The sequence below is a fragment of the Neopelma chrysocephalum genome, unplaced genomic scaffold, assembly GCF_003984885.1.
Source record: "Neopelma chrysocephalum unplaced genomic scaffold, ASM398488v2 Primary Assembly neopelma1_65, whole genome shotgun sequence".
In the NCBI taxonomy this organism is placed as follows: domain Eukaryota; kingdom Metazoa; phylum Chordata; class Aves; order Passeriformes; family Pipridae; genus Neopelma; species Neopelma chrysocephalum.
In genome coordinates, this window is record NW_020897722.1 from 366622 (window position 1) to 381527 (window position 14906).

Genomic DNA, 14906 nt, shown 5'->3' on the forward strand with positions numbered 1-14906 from the left:
TTAAAATCGTTGTGAGCTTGGACAATAACGAACCCAGATCCTTGCCTAGCTGTGGGTTCCCATCTCTGTGGCAGGTTAACAGGTAGCCAAAATGGAGTTTTATATTCCTGATGGAAGCAATGAGCTTTAATGTCAGGAATTCCATAGAGGAAAAAACCCTGCAACCAACCATCTGCCATTTAAAGCAAGTCCACAGGAGCTGAGGTGTTTAAGTGGCAGGGCCAGAAACTGTTTAACTCTGAAACAGTCCCAGTCTCCAGAGCAGGCACATCCTCATTCTTTCCAGGGCTCATATGTCAAAGTCATTTCAGTCTGAAAATAGCAGGCAGAATATAACCTTTGAAAAGCCAGTATAATGGAGCTCTCCCAAACAGCTGGGCAGGTGCACAAGGCAACCACCTGATTTCACTTTAAAATTAGACCTTCTGCAGAATACACAACATTAAACTAAGCCCAAGGAGGCAGAGGCCCAAATAACTCTGCTATTTCCTCAACTGAGATCACTCTTATTTCTACTTTTTAAAGCTTTTCAAGGTATTCCTTTGGTGTTCCTCATGGGTGTACTTTGTCCCTCCAAGGTCTTGCATTTTCCTTGATGGCAAAGCGTCAGAATTCCTTTGTTTGGAAGAAAATGTTACAAGGGGAGGCTGATACATCTTCCAGTTTGTAAAAGGTGTTTGACATTGAGAAACAGAAATAAACCATTTCCCATTCCTTCCAGGAACACAAAAAAAAAGCTTGAATTGGAGAGAGGATAATTTAAGGAAAACCTTTACAACTGTAAAGATAATTAAGTAGCAAAATGTAGTACCTGGGAGTCAAGGAATCCTCACCATTGAGGATTTCAAGACCAAGTTATATAAAGATCTGCCAGGAAAGGATTAGATTTTACCTCACTCTGTATTGGTAAAGGGAGACTGACCCTTCCAGACCTATTTTCTAGGATGCTGTGCTTATGAAACCTCAGTGCTGTTGTTCATAAAGGAAACCAATATTGTTATCCTCCTCTTCTACTGAATAAAAGCTAAAGAAAAAGGCTAAATTTACAATGTCAGAAGTGCCATAGCACAACTAATCCCAGGCCACTTCACTGATCCACTCAGGCTTCCTCTAAACCTTTCAGCAGGAGCTGCCAGGACTGTTATTTTTCAGGTAACAACACCAGACACCCTTTTGCTCCAGCTCACAGACCAGGTAAGTGATGTTCTTTAATCTTGGACAATTAGACAACAACCAAAACCACTGATGACTTTTCTTGTGGGATACCTTGGCAATTCTGTTGTAGTCAGAGGACACTCTGGAGCATTTCCTGAATTCTGAACCTTCTCAGCTTCCATTTTGTTTCCTTTTTCTATGTCAGCTTCATTGTCCCCACAGCTTGACAAAGGGGGACTTTTCTCCTCTGGTTCCAATCTCATTAGTTTCCTGGGAACCACCTCATTTGTCTCTTGCCTCACTTTACAATATTGGGTTTGACTTATATTAGAGGAACCTCTGTCTTCCAGGCTTTCTGGATCCAGTTTTTCAGTTGGAGTAGATGCTTTACAAAGAAGCTCTGAGGTCTCCTTCTGAGCTGCTCGGAGTTGTTGCAGTAACTGGCATTTCCCTGAGCAATTTCTCCTATAAAAGGAAATAAAAAACTCATTTAATGCAAGACAAAGCATTATATGAATAAATTCAATCTCTGAGGAACTTCTCATATGAGTAACAGCTACAAAACAAGGGCTGGGCATCTACAGGAATGATAACTGTTGGTAATAGCAGCAACAGCACTCAGGTGACACAAAACACCACAGAGACAGAACACAGAATTTATCTTAATGGCAATTTATTTAACTCTTCTGCATTTCAGGCACAACACACACCTACTAAAAGAGCCCTCAACAAATGTATCGTTGGCATGGAAATCAGAGCCTACAGATTTCTGTCCCCTTTGGATACAGGGGTTGGGATTCAAATACATACAGAAGAAAAGTTTTTTCTAGTAATTGTTAGAATTTTTGAGCATTTGGCTCAACCAATGTCTCCTCCAAGTTAATGAGACTGCTAAACTGTCAGCAATTCCATTACTGTGATATATTCTGTTGTGGAAAGTCTGGTCATGACATAGTGGGCAGAAATGGTGATTTTGCAGTTCTGTTCCCAAGACACCTGCTAAAATCAATTTATACCTCATCTGGTGATTATGAGCAAATAAAACACCTTATTTTAGTTGTACCTGAAGAGTACACAGCCTGAGCAGCCATTGGTTTGGGTTGGACAGTGATGCTGTAGGTTGGGGGTGTGTATGAGCACTCAGCATCGGAGGTATATTGTACTACAGAATATATAGAATATATATTTAATAATATATTTAATTCCATCTAGAGAAGAGTGAAAATGGCATTGACCCCTTGTGAATGAAATCAGAACCTTGCCCTGCTGAGACCAAGAGGATTTCTTTACTTACAAACAGAACTAAGCAATATTTGCCAGGCATTTCAGTTGTGTGTGTTCTTTAGCAACATTAAAGCAAATCAAAATCCAAACAGCCAAGCTCTGCTCTCCATCACTCGATTTACACTGATGCAACTGCTGAATCTCAGTCAGTGCCAGGGAGAGTTCCCCAAGCATCACCTTGTCCCTGCCTTTTGGATTTTGGATTAGATGTCCTAAATGATATTGTTCAGGCTCTGCTCCTTGTCAAATAATTTCTTCTTTCAAACCATTAGGAAAAAAGTATAATTGGCTGGCACAACAATACATGTGTTCTGCTGGTCCTCTGCACTGCTGTGAACTTACATGCAGCAGACTTTGAAATGAATCCACAACATAAATGCAAATTATTAAGGTTTGACATCTCTGCTTCACGTTAAACAAATGTCTCATAACTTATGGGTATGAATCAAACCCCGAGTTTAGTAACAGGAAAAGGCTGACATCTGTGCCTATTGAGGAATTTACAGTTTAGGATTCCATCCATCACACTCTTTCCCCTTCCCCCTCCAATTAAGGAGAACTGGGAGCATCCCTGCCCACACACTGTATTCAACATCCTCTTTTAATTTCTAACTATTCTAGCCTGGTTTATTTTTTTAAAAAAAATAAAGGTTTGTCTGAGTCAACTCCCTACAACATTTTCAAAGACTGACTGTGAGTCACTTAAAGGACAGTTCTTGTGTCACTCAAACAGGTCTGGAGAAAGAGTCCCATTTCCCAGCCACCCAGGGCTCCTCCAGTTGAGTTTTGACTTGTTCCCATGCATGTACAGGTGCAAGTGCTGCACTGCCTCAAGGATCAACAACTGTTTTCTACCTTTGGTACCTTTACCATGCAACAGAAAAAGAGATTTCCTGGGGCCAGACAAACACTTTCATTACTGGGCTTTTTTGCTGTGAAGACCAGAAATGGAGATATTTCAGTACACAAGCTTTCACTCGAATCACTGTTAGGGCAATTATTTTAGTTCCAGAAAGAATGAACATCCTATCACTTGAACTGGGGTCATGGCAAAGAATCTTACATTCTGTTTTCTGCTCCATCCTTAATTGTCACAGTCTCTTCTTCTTCTTCGGTGGAGCTGTCACTTGAACTTCTAAAACAAATCAGACCACATGAGTTAACTCTGTTCCAAATGGGTGTTGGCTCCTCATCAATTATATTGAATATATATATGAAATATATATATAATACAAATTTAGAAAATTAGAAAAAGGGAGAGACTTTCAGAGAAGAACTCCAGGTGTTGTGGATAGTTCTTCACACTATTACTCTAGCAAAAAAATTAAAATATTCAAGCAACCAGATCAAAATGTGTTACCTCTTTATTATCTACTAGCTGTTTATTAATTACAAGGTTTCTTTTGATGACAGAGTGTGGAAGAAAAGACCAGTTTTAAAGTTACATTTCACAACCATGCAACGCAGAGAGGAGGTTTCAGTTTCCCACTTTCTGTTACTTATTTCTCACTACCAATAAAGTGGTATAAATCCAGGCTTTACCTTTGTTCTTCTTCAGGGAATGTCACTGAGTTCTGTGGTTCATCATCTCTTAAGTCTATGTACACAGTTGAAGGCTCTGGCGGGCTCTGTAGTATAATGTTCCTTCTCAGAGAACTTAGTGAGGATGATGGCAAGGCAACATCCCTGCATATAGAAAACACCATTTCAGCATGTCCTCTGCCTTATCCAGACAAGAAGTCCTGCAGAGTTTGGATTAGGATCAAAACTGGGTTGAGAAAAGAGCTTTGTGCTTGGCTACCATACAGATTCCAACTCTACTTCTGTCTACTACCCACCACCTTTCAAAGCTTAATTCAAAGATTCAGCTTCCCCCAGGCATACAGATCACAGGCAGGATGATGAGGGATATTTAGTTCTCAAAATCTGACAACATCAAATAGTTCTGTAGAACAAAGGCAGGCAGTTATGGCACCAATTAGCTGTGTCAACATGTAAGAACAGGTCTCCCTTTTCCTCTCAGCCACTTTTGGCAGTTCTGTTTTATCCTTCAGAGCACACAAAGTGCAAATCATCTTCATGGCTCTCTCTGCTCTGGCAATGAGGATACTTCCTACCTTCCACTCCACAGGCTTTTTCACTATTGTTTCCTCTGTGCCTACACCATTGATGTTCCCTCTGAACAGCCTGAAAATCCACTTCTTTCACACAGAACCCTCCATGATGCCCTGACATCTCCACTAATACCCACAAAAAATCACCCTGTATATTTTACCTAAATTGAAGTACCAATAAAAAGAAATTGGTACCTTGGAAGACAAAAAAATGTGGAGGATGATAATTAGCTCAGCCTCGTTTTCCTGCCCTTCCCGTTTGTCTCAGGTAAGGCCTAGACAAAGGTGGTGGTTGCTGGATAATGCTGAGGTGTTTATCATCAAATGTATAGGATGACTAAGTCTTAATTTTTCCCATTAAGATCCCTGTAGCATATTGCAACCATGGAATCAGCTTTCTGCAGTGCACCTCCAGAAGACAGGGAGTTCCCAGTACCCCTATGGGCAGCCAGGATTACCTGGGATATGTGACAGAAAAGGACCTACTTATTGTCCTGCTCTTCTGGAAAGAAGTAGGGCTTGTCTGACAGCCACCTGCAGACAGGAGACACAGTCCTGGACTGCCTGGCACACAGCTCTTCCAGCTCTTTCAGGAGCTCACAGTTCCTCCAGAAGGTCTCTATGGAAGAGCAACAAAAGGAATCACCAGGTGTGGTCTCCTACCATGGGATCACCCAATACACCCATTCCTCATTTCCACATTGTCCCTTTTCCTACAGCCTGTCAGAAGGGGAAGGATAAAGATATTATTGGCATCTGGCTCTGACTCCCTTCAAATCTTCATCCAGCTTGCCTGATCCACTCTTAGGCCACAGCAGGCCACGAAGCACTGGCTTCAGACTAAGAAAACCAGATGAAATCTTGAGGGAAGCTAATTAAACATGTTTTAGAGGGATTAAAAACCCCCACTATGATTTCAACATTCAAAATCATGCTGCAGGTAATGACTTAAACACAGGAACCTGAGTTTTATTTATTTTTGTACACTTTCAGCAAAGTTGGTATTAATTGAGTAATATTACCATAATCTGCTGAGAAGAAAGCAACTTCTGCATGAGTGTTATCTCTCTGCTGCTCCAGCTCCCCAAGATTCTTGTCTAGATCCCATTTCTCAATATTCTGAAAGAAGACAATAGAAACATGATGGAAAGTTCACTCCCAAAAGACCATCCCTAACTCCACTGCCAGCTTGCTTTCAGCAGCTCCACAAGGAACTTCTGGAAGGAAAGGAATGATTTATTATATCCCTTTGGACAGTGCATCTCTCCAGCTGCTTCATCTGCTTCTGCTGAGGTTTTTTCACTGACAATCACGAACCCTTTTGAAATAGATTACAAAAAAACCCTGGAAACAGGGAAAGAGATTAAAAAAAGGTCTGATTCAAGACCAGGCACATGTATTCTGATCCTGAATAATGCTGAGAACTTCTCACTGCTGCTCATAAGAGAAGGAATTCTGGCTTTTCCATTCTTTGAGATAAGGCTCTGAGCCTTTTCCTCCCTCTCCAACTTCTGACCAGGGTAAATTCCCATTCCTCTAGGTACAGTCAGCAATCTTGGGTACAGATGCAATCTCCCAGCTGCTTATTCCACAGTGAATATAGGATCATCCATTTCATTGCTAGGAGCCCCACATGCCTGGCTGAGGGCACACTCACACTGCTAACTCAGGTATGGGAACCAGGCTGCCATGACAAATCCACATGCATTTAAAACACTGACTGCTTTCCCCTCTGAACAGCAGTTGAAATGGAAAGTTTAATTAAAAATATTCACATCCATCTGAAATATCATCACCAGAACTTAGAAGTACTCATGAGTTTTATTAAAAGGAAGGGGGCTGTCAATTGTGACAACGATGTCACAACTACAGCAAACATGCATTTCTCACAACCACTCCCAGGTTTTAGAAAGCAGAAGCAGATTCCAAACCCAGCAGTTTCACCTTGTAAAACCTCTGTCATCTGCCCCTCTTGTTTCAGAGAAGATTCTCTGTCCTTCCTGAGCAATAAATCTTCACACACACCTGAACCCTGACTAGTTCTATTCTAAGATTACACACTACAACTGATGAAAGATAAAAGCCTGATGAGAGTCACAAGTTGAAGTCTCTCACCAACACAAAGCTAATACTGGTTCAACAATGCCATTATTTATTGGTCTGGAACAGCCAGAAAGGACTGACAACTGAGAACTACATCACAGGTTCTGTTTTATCAAAAAGCCCAAAGAGAAAGACAATATATACATTTATTTTATTATGATGCAGTCAGAACTAAGCTTCTCTTTCAATAATAGTGCTGAAGTACAAACCATTATAATAACAAAGATCAAAATATCATCTAACCTGCTTTATTAAAGCTTTAGACTCCTAAGTCTTACCAGGAACAGCACTCTTGGAAGGTACTGGACAGGGTCCAGAAGAAAAGAATTTAGGATTTGCACAATTCCATTTCTAACACAGAAAGGAATTTAAGGAAAAAATCAAATTAACTGATATGAATCAAAAAGAAACTGTATATAAGTTTTAACAACTTGACATAAATGAAGTACCTTGCTGAGCTGGCAAGTAACAACCACCTTCCAAATCAAAGTGAGAACACACTGAGCCTGGTCTCAGTACCCAACCAAAACCATCAGCTAATTGAAGTCACTGATATCAAACAGGTTATGAAAGGCAAATCATGCCTCCTGAATTAATACAGCAACTGATTTACATGAGGTGAAATGGGAATTAAACCCAGAACCACCTGAAAAAGATCCCCTCCAGTGATGCAACACAATTTAACACACAGGCAAGCAGCTGCATTCTTTGCCTGTACTGGAACAGCTCTAACATTAAAAAGTATATTTGTGAATGTAGATGAAAGGGAAAGGAAATATCTGTACTCTGACCTATGGAAGGCTTTGAACAGAAATATCAGGTTATGCTCTGTGCTGATTAAGTCCTAATGAACTAAAAAATCAATAAAGGAAGACCTGTAACTACAGTACTGAAGAGAACCATCTCTCCACGCTGGGCCACATCCCACAGAACTAAGGACCTGCCTTAGGTGGAAGAGATTTAGGACTTCAGGAACAATCCTAACCACCTTCTCTTCTCACCTCCAGCACTACAGGAAAGACCAGACACTGGAAGGCCTGAAAGCTCCCTCTTTTAGTGCCAAGTCTGCCTGGAATCAGAAGAGTTTCCTGCACTTCCAGAGACAGACTCTGTGGTTGGCTCTCCTGAAGTTCCAGGAGCCATATTGCTGATCCACTGGGTTTGCCACCAGTATGGACTTGTAATGACAGCTCTGAGACAGCTTTTGGTAGCTTACAGAACACACACTCTCTGTGCAGAAGTTGGCACTTCAGTTCCTTGCTTTAGTGGGACTCTGCAATGCACTGTGCCCCCACCCCACAAAGTTTGTTCTTGGGGCCACTCACCTGCAATGACAAACGGGTCACTCCTCCAAGATGCTCAACTGAGGTCTCTCCCTTTGCAATTCTTTCTAGACTGTTGTTGATGCCACAGGGGGGAGGTTTGACATCCTGCTCTGGGTGGCCTGGGGATGGCTCCAGAATGGTTTTGGAGAGTATCTTTGTCTCTATCAGCTTTTTTCTCTCTTTTTTACTGTACAGCTCTTGCACAGACAATGCTGTTTTAAGCCAAGGCTTCCCTGTTTCCCTGGCCTGTCTCCTGCCCAGTTCTTTCTCTTCAAGGTGATCTGTGGAATCTGCAAGAGACTCTTCAAGAACAGCTCCCTTTTGGTTTGGCATTTCTTCAGTCTGGCTGGCAAGATTGCAAGTCTCATCTTTAATCATTTGTACATCTTCTTTTGCAATGATTTGGGTACCATCTGTTTCTTCCTGAAAGCCAAAACTTTCCAGGTCTCCGTTCCAGATTTCCCATGGTTGTCTTTCTGTTTCCTGGATTTGCTATAGGTAGGAAAAGCACACATGTGCAGAAAGTGATATCTCCCTGAGCTTTAGAAGCAGATAATAAACCAAAACAAAGTGATTGGAAGACAACAGCTCCAACTTAGACACCATATGGAAACAACCCACACCACATCCATCATGGAAAACAGTAAGACTGTTTACTTGCCAGAAACTTTAATTTCAGGAAGTGCTAAACATCCTTGAAATTTCTTTTCCTTACACGTGCTCATTATAGGACATCTCTCACACCAGGATAAACAACAGGGGAAAAGCAGCACACTGTTAGTCTTCCCATGATGGAACAGCAGGGTCAGCTGGCTCCTCTTCCAGCTTCTCATGATGGTTCATCTTCCAGGGATGGGATGCCCCATCCCTGGAAGTGTTCAAGGCCAGTTGGATGGGGCTTGGAGGAACCTGGTCTAGTGAAAAGTGTCCCCACCCATGGCAAGGGGGGTCAGAACAAGATGAGCTTTAATTCCCTTCCAACCCAAACCATTCTGGGACTCCATGAACTCATCACTACAGAAGCAAAGTAATTATTTTCTCCCAGAAAAGCTGTTCAAGGAGTAAACTTCATACTTGCCCCCCTTTCTGCACTGTCCTAAGTAATTCTTCATTTTCTAGACACATAAAATAGTAGCTGAAACAATTTAAAACCCTGAAAAATTCAGGCATCAATCCACAGGGTTAGTGTGCACTGCTAGTACACAGGAAAAACAAACAGTAAAAGGACAATAAAAGCTGCCAGGAGATAGGACAAAAAAGTTCTAAAATCTCAAGAACAGAGAAAACTTTAAAGTCACTGTATAAAGAGAAAGAAAGATCTAGTTTCTAGTGGGAGAAAGTGCTGGGGACTAAGCTTTTCCATCACACAGTTCAGTCAAATAGGTCCAACACCAGCAGATGCCCACACTGGACACAGCCAGAAGAGAGGGGTGACAGCAGTACAGCCCCCAACAACAGTCACAACCTGCACGTTGGAGTCTTCCAGGGAAAACATCATCAGTTCTTCTGAAAAGTCAGGAATTAAATTCGGCAGTTCCCGCTGGAAGATGAAAAGTTCCTCATCACTGTCACAATCAGACTGAAAACAATAAAAAAAAAGAGAAGTTAAACAGGTGACTGTAATACTTGCCTGAATATCTGGTTTGCAATGACAGCTCCCATCTTGTCCCCCCTCGAAGTGCAGAGCCAAGAAGTTTCTTTGCAGTCACACTGGACAGTCCAGTAGCCCAACAGTCACCAACCCAGGCTGTCTCACAGCCACCCAACATTTGAGCAAGCTACAATTGTAAAAACCACGTAAAACACAGCATTTCCATGGAGGTTGATGACAAACAGCCCGCTGAGCAGAGCAATGAAAAGGGTGGGAAGTTCTCTAACTCCCCAGAGATTCTATGCACTACCTCACTCACCATCAGTGGCAAGAGCAGAGCTGCTCACTATTTACAAGGGCCTGGAGTGACAGAACAAGGGGGAATGGCTTCCCATGGCCACAAGAAAGGGCTGGATGGGATATTGGAAAGAAATTCTTCCCTGTGAGGGTGGTGAGGCCCTGGCACAGGTTGCCCAGAGAAGCTGTGGCTGCCCCATCCCTGGAAGTGTCCAAGGCCAGGTTGGACAGGGCTTGGAGCAACCTAGTGGAAAGTTTCCAACCCTCATGGCAGGGGTTTGGAAAGACATGAGCTTTAAGGTCCCTCCAACCCAAATCATTCTGGGATTCTGGGATTCTAAGGGAAGGGGAGCTCATGACTGGAAAGGCAAGGCCCCACCAGGCCAAGCCCAGTTTCACAGTACCCAAGAGGAACAAGCAGGACAGACCAGGGGTAGCAACGAGGCTGAGTAAAAAAATCTACATCATAAGGCAATATTGTGGTGATGAGGCAGGTCAGAGATAAAGCCTGAAAGTTAATTCACAGATGAAAGTCCAGCTCAACCAGAAACCAGCACTTCTCCAACACAACTCAGAGAAACAATGAAGGCCCCAAGCAGAGCTGCTGGACATGTGGGTGAGAGCCCCAGCTGAGGATGGGCAGGGCCATGAAGGCTTTTTATTGCAACCAGGACCCTGATATCCACTCTTCAGAATGCAAACAGCATCTGTGGTTGGTAGGTCAGCATTTAAACAGCTTTGAAAATCCCTTTTCTAAACAGAAGATATGCATTGGAGATGAATACTTATGCATGGACACCAAGAGGAGATTAAGCACCTCCTCAGCAGTCAGGACACAGCTTTCCTGCTTGTCCCTCTGTTTTGCAAGTGTGCATTTTTGGGAATTCACTGCAGAGCATTCTTTCTGGTATCATTAACTTTCCTTAACAGAAGAAAACTCCAACAGAACACCTTTCCTCTTAATAAATTGCATATCAGGGTAATGAAGGTACTTCAGGGCATAAAACACATTTGTCAGTGCCATTTTCAGAGGCAGGAGCAGAGCACATTCAGGTCACAGATCTCGGATGCATAAATGGATCTTCAGGCACGTGGGAATTGCTCAGACAAAGGTGCAACACTGGAATTGCAGGTTCAGCAGGACAGGGATTATACAACCACATCTTCTGAATGCAAATGAAGTGCCAAATAGATTGTCTCAGTTCCTTCAGCAGGAATTTTTAAATAGAAACAGAGAAATTGGAGATTGTTGGTAAGTAAAAAGAAAAGGTTCAGTGTGATTTAGAGTGACACAATGGTATTTGGCACCAAAGTGTGGAGCTTTTCCTCCTTCTTGACCTTATTGTACACTTACACAACAAGAAAGCCTACAAATAATTCCAGTGTTGGGCCTGAATCTAGACTATACAGACACATTAAAATGCAATGATTGGTTTAAATAGGTAGAGGGGAACTGAGATACTGTGAGGCAAAATGGTTTGCCCACCACAGTAGTGACAGATCCAGGTGCAGAAATCAAGTCATGGTATCTCTATCAACACTCTATCCACTAGATCACAGTGCTTCAGATCACTGATAATAAAAAGTGATAAATAGCCCTTGGAGGCATTTCCTTCCCTGCCCACAAGACTCCCCTTGTACCATTAATGGCCACAATAAGATGGAATAAAATATATCCTTTGTGTGTTCAAAATTATTTTTTCAAGTTTATACATGCTTTAAAATTAACAAAATATTTTTATTTGGACAAGAGGCCACCAATAATAGAGTCTTGAAACACATTATCCCCTCAGGAAAGTCAGTGCCAGAGCATCTTGGACTAGAGTGGAAGGCACTTTTTTATTTGCACCAGACTCTCTGCATATGAACAGAGATCTTGAGCAGCCAAGAGCAAGCTGACCCAGCCCCAGCAAGTGAAAAACGTATCACAGTGAAGAATTCTGCACAATGTCTCTCAGTCTCATTCTTTGCACATAAAACTGAAGCACAAAAAGGCAAAAGGGCTTGTGGAGAATTACAGACAGTAAAAATAAGCAGAATGTAGGATTGAAAGATCTGCCAAATGCTTTTTTCCAGTGGATCACCAAGTCTTCAGGACTATCACTTTCCTGTGATCCTCATAGATAGAAAATCATACCAACATTGCCTACTGTTTGCAAGCACATTGTTGGAATGATAAGCATTCATTCCAAGCATAAAACATTATCACTTCACTGTAAATCAGCAGGATGCTGCTTTCATACCAAATTTTTGACTAAACAAACTAAGAAGAAATGTGGGTTCATTCTGTAAGATGCCCTCTACTCTCCTCTTCCCTGGAAATACTTCTTGTCTGGAGAATCACAGAATTGTTTGGGTTGGAAGGACCTTAAAGATCATCTCATTCCACCCCCAGCCATGGGCAGGGACACCTCCCACTAGCCCAGGTTGCTCCAAGCCCCGTCCAACCTGGCCTTGGACACTTCCAGGGATGGGGCAGCCACAGCTTCTCTGGCCACCCTCACAGGGAAAAATTCCTTTCCAATATCCCATCTAATCCTTCCCTCTGGCAGTGGGAACCCATTCCCTCTTGTCCTGTCCCTCCAGGCCCTTGTCCAAAGTCCCTCTCCAGCTGTCTTGGAGCCTCTTTAGGCACTGGAAGGGGCTCTCAGGTCTCCCTAGAGCCTCTTCTTCTCCAGGCTGAACAATCCCAACTCTCTCAGCCTTTCCTCACAGCAGAGCTGCTCCAGCCCTCTGATCATCTTGGTGACCTCCTCTGGACTCTCTCCCACAGGTCCATGTCCTTCCTCTGCTGGGAACCCTGGAGCTGGAGGCAGCACTGCAGGTGGGGTCTCACCTGAGCAGAGGGGCAGGTTCCAAAGAATACAGGGAGAGGAGATGGCAATGACTCTCTGACAACTGAGGATAATCCAAAAGGCCCTGGATTAATGCACAGTGTTACACAGCCAGGACAGGCAGCCCATTCAGAATAGCACCCCAGCCACTCTGAAACGCCTGCCTAAGGTCACCTGCTCTTGCCTTTGAGAGATTTTTCTGAGGCAGTGTGAAGAAAGGCAGGTTTCAGTGCTTACTGTGGAGGACTCGGAGTCCAGAGATGGGAGCTGGTCTTTCACTGCAGCGAGTATGGATCCCCACTGGAATGGTCTCTCACTCTGCATAGGAGCTGCAGGAGGCTCAGCTGGATGTTCTGCATCCTCACTTTGCCCTTCTGAGGCCATTGGAACAGCTTCCCTTCAAACAAATGAAAGATAAGCTTAAGGATACGTCACCAAAGAACGAGGGGTGACATCAGTACAACACAAGAGCACAGCACGTGCAGTAAGGGCAGTGGAATTCTCAGCACTCCCAGGGGTTTCACTGTCAGCAGGGAATGAGACAATCTGCATTTTTGGAGCTGTTCCTTCCCACCTGAGTTCAGAGGTTCACGAGTTTTCTGCCCTGCTTACCACACACACCCCAGAGGCAGCTGAGCCTCTCATTTACAGAGTACTTTTTGGGGTTCTTAGCCAGACTGCTGTAACTGTGTTCTCTTAAAGCATATTCACCTTAAAGCATATTCACCTTAAAGCATGTTCCCATGTTCTGCCTGCATGGAGAGGGAAGGAACACAACAAAGACAGGCTGACACCTCTGCTCTCAGCTGGATTTTCACTTGTCTTCCCTATTTCCCTACCTTTCCCCTCCTCACTGCTCAAATGACAGATAAAATGATCATAGAGTCACAGAATTCCAGCGTGGTTTGGGTTGGAAGGGACCTCAAAGCTCATCTCATTCCACCCCCTGCCATGGGCAGGGATGCCTTCCACCAGACCAAGTTGCTCCAAGTCTTGTCCAGCCTGGCCTTGAACACTGGCTTATGTTTGCTATTGTTTTCACTGGATTTTTAAACAAAAAATAGTTGAGAGTCGGCATGTTCTTGGATTTTGACCTCTCAAAGTGTTTCTAAAGTGGATTCTTTCCTTGATGTACATGAAGAGTTGAGACAACACAGAAGGGGATGTAGCTGTACTAAGAAGTCAGATAATTAATCCTCACTGAAAACCTTTACATTTTATGCTACAAGTGCATGGTTTTCTGGGCAATTAAACAGGAGAGTAAATGATTTCTTTTTGGGCAAGAGAGGTTCAGAGGTTTCATAGAATCATAGAAGACCCAGAGTCAGAAGAAACTCACAAGGATCATCAAAGGTTGTGTGTTGTTGAGGGCTGAAACTGTTCAAGTGATGTCACTATTATTTGCATTGACGTAGGCAATAAAAATCCTCAAAACATGAGGTTAAACTCAGCTTATGCCCTGGGATGTTGATAACTTGCAATTGCCTCTTATAGTCCATATTCACACAGTGGTTTTGCTGGGACAACCCCGAATTTGATTTAAGTAAGGAGAAGGAAAACTCCCGTGGCTGGAGTACAATGCTCTGACAGGAGCAAAGGATGTTAAGGAAAACAGGAGTCCCATGAGGATAAAATAAACTGCCTGGTGTGGTACTCTGCGATTATTTTGGAGGTCAGTATCCCAAAGTTATGGATGTTACACTGGATCTGACTTATCAGTCAGCTAATGCCTCATCTTCAGTGGGAGCAAGCAGTGTTTAAAACAAAGACTTGCCAGCAATAACCACAACAGTCACTTTCTGGAGAGCTTGGGCATGGAGGTATTATTAGGTCTTAGGTTGGACTTGATGATCTTCGAGGTCTTTTCCAGCCTTAACGACTCTATAATTCTAATTGAGACATAAGATCCTGAGCCTTTCCGTGTCACTAGAACTGACGTTTGCTGTCACATACATCTCGACAGCGTCGCTGGGAGGGAGCAGCTGAGAGGACACAGGCAATGGTGGGAGATAGAGCTTGGTTTCAGGGGTGCATTCAGGGGCACGGGGCCGGGGATGAGCCCCCGCAGCCCGGGCACAGCCCAGGGACGGCTCCGGGCTGAGGGCTCCCAGGGAGACCCCCCTCAGAGCCCCCCCAATGGCGGCCGCGCGGCGCACGCGCACCGTCCCCATGGCAACGCGGCTCCCGCGCCCGCGGCCCCGCT

At 43.5% G+C, this 14906-nt stretch overlaps 1 protein-coding gene across 7 annotated transcripts in view; it reads right to left on the reverse strand.

Annotated features, from left to right (window-relative positions):
• CUNH16orf71 (chromosome unknown C16orf71 homolog) overlaps positions 1-14906 on the reverse strand; it is a 92669-nt gene that overhangs the window by 77594 nt on the left and 169 nt on the right. For 3 of the 7 annotated variants that reach the window (XM_027683524.1, XM_027683526.1, XM_027683521.1), the window contains exons 2-10: positions 12941-13100; positions 9444-9560; positions 7982-8473; positions 7658-7834; positions 5576-5672; positions 5040-5172; positions 3982-4125; positions 3503-3640; positions 1267-1620 (exon numbers count right to left, since the gene is read on the reverse strand). In XM_027683524.1, coding sequence (XP_027539325.1) covers positions 1267-1620; positions 3503-3640; positions 3982-4125; positions 5040-5172; positions 5576-5672; positions 7658-7834; positions 7982-8473; positions 9444-9560; positions 12941-13087 — 1799 coding nt within the window. In that variant the 5' untranslated portion in view covers positions 13088-13100. Of the gene's footprint in view, positions 1-1266; positions 1621-3502; positions 3641-3981; positions 4126-5039; positions 5173-5575; positions 5673-7657; positions 7835-7981; positions 8474-9443; positions 9561-12940; positions 13101-14042; positions 14835-14906 lie in introns of those variants that run through there. The other 4 variants (XM_027683522.1, XM_027683523.1, XM_027683525.1 and 1 more) reach the window with 4 other exon arrangements.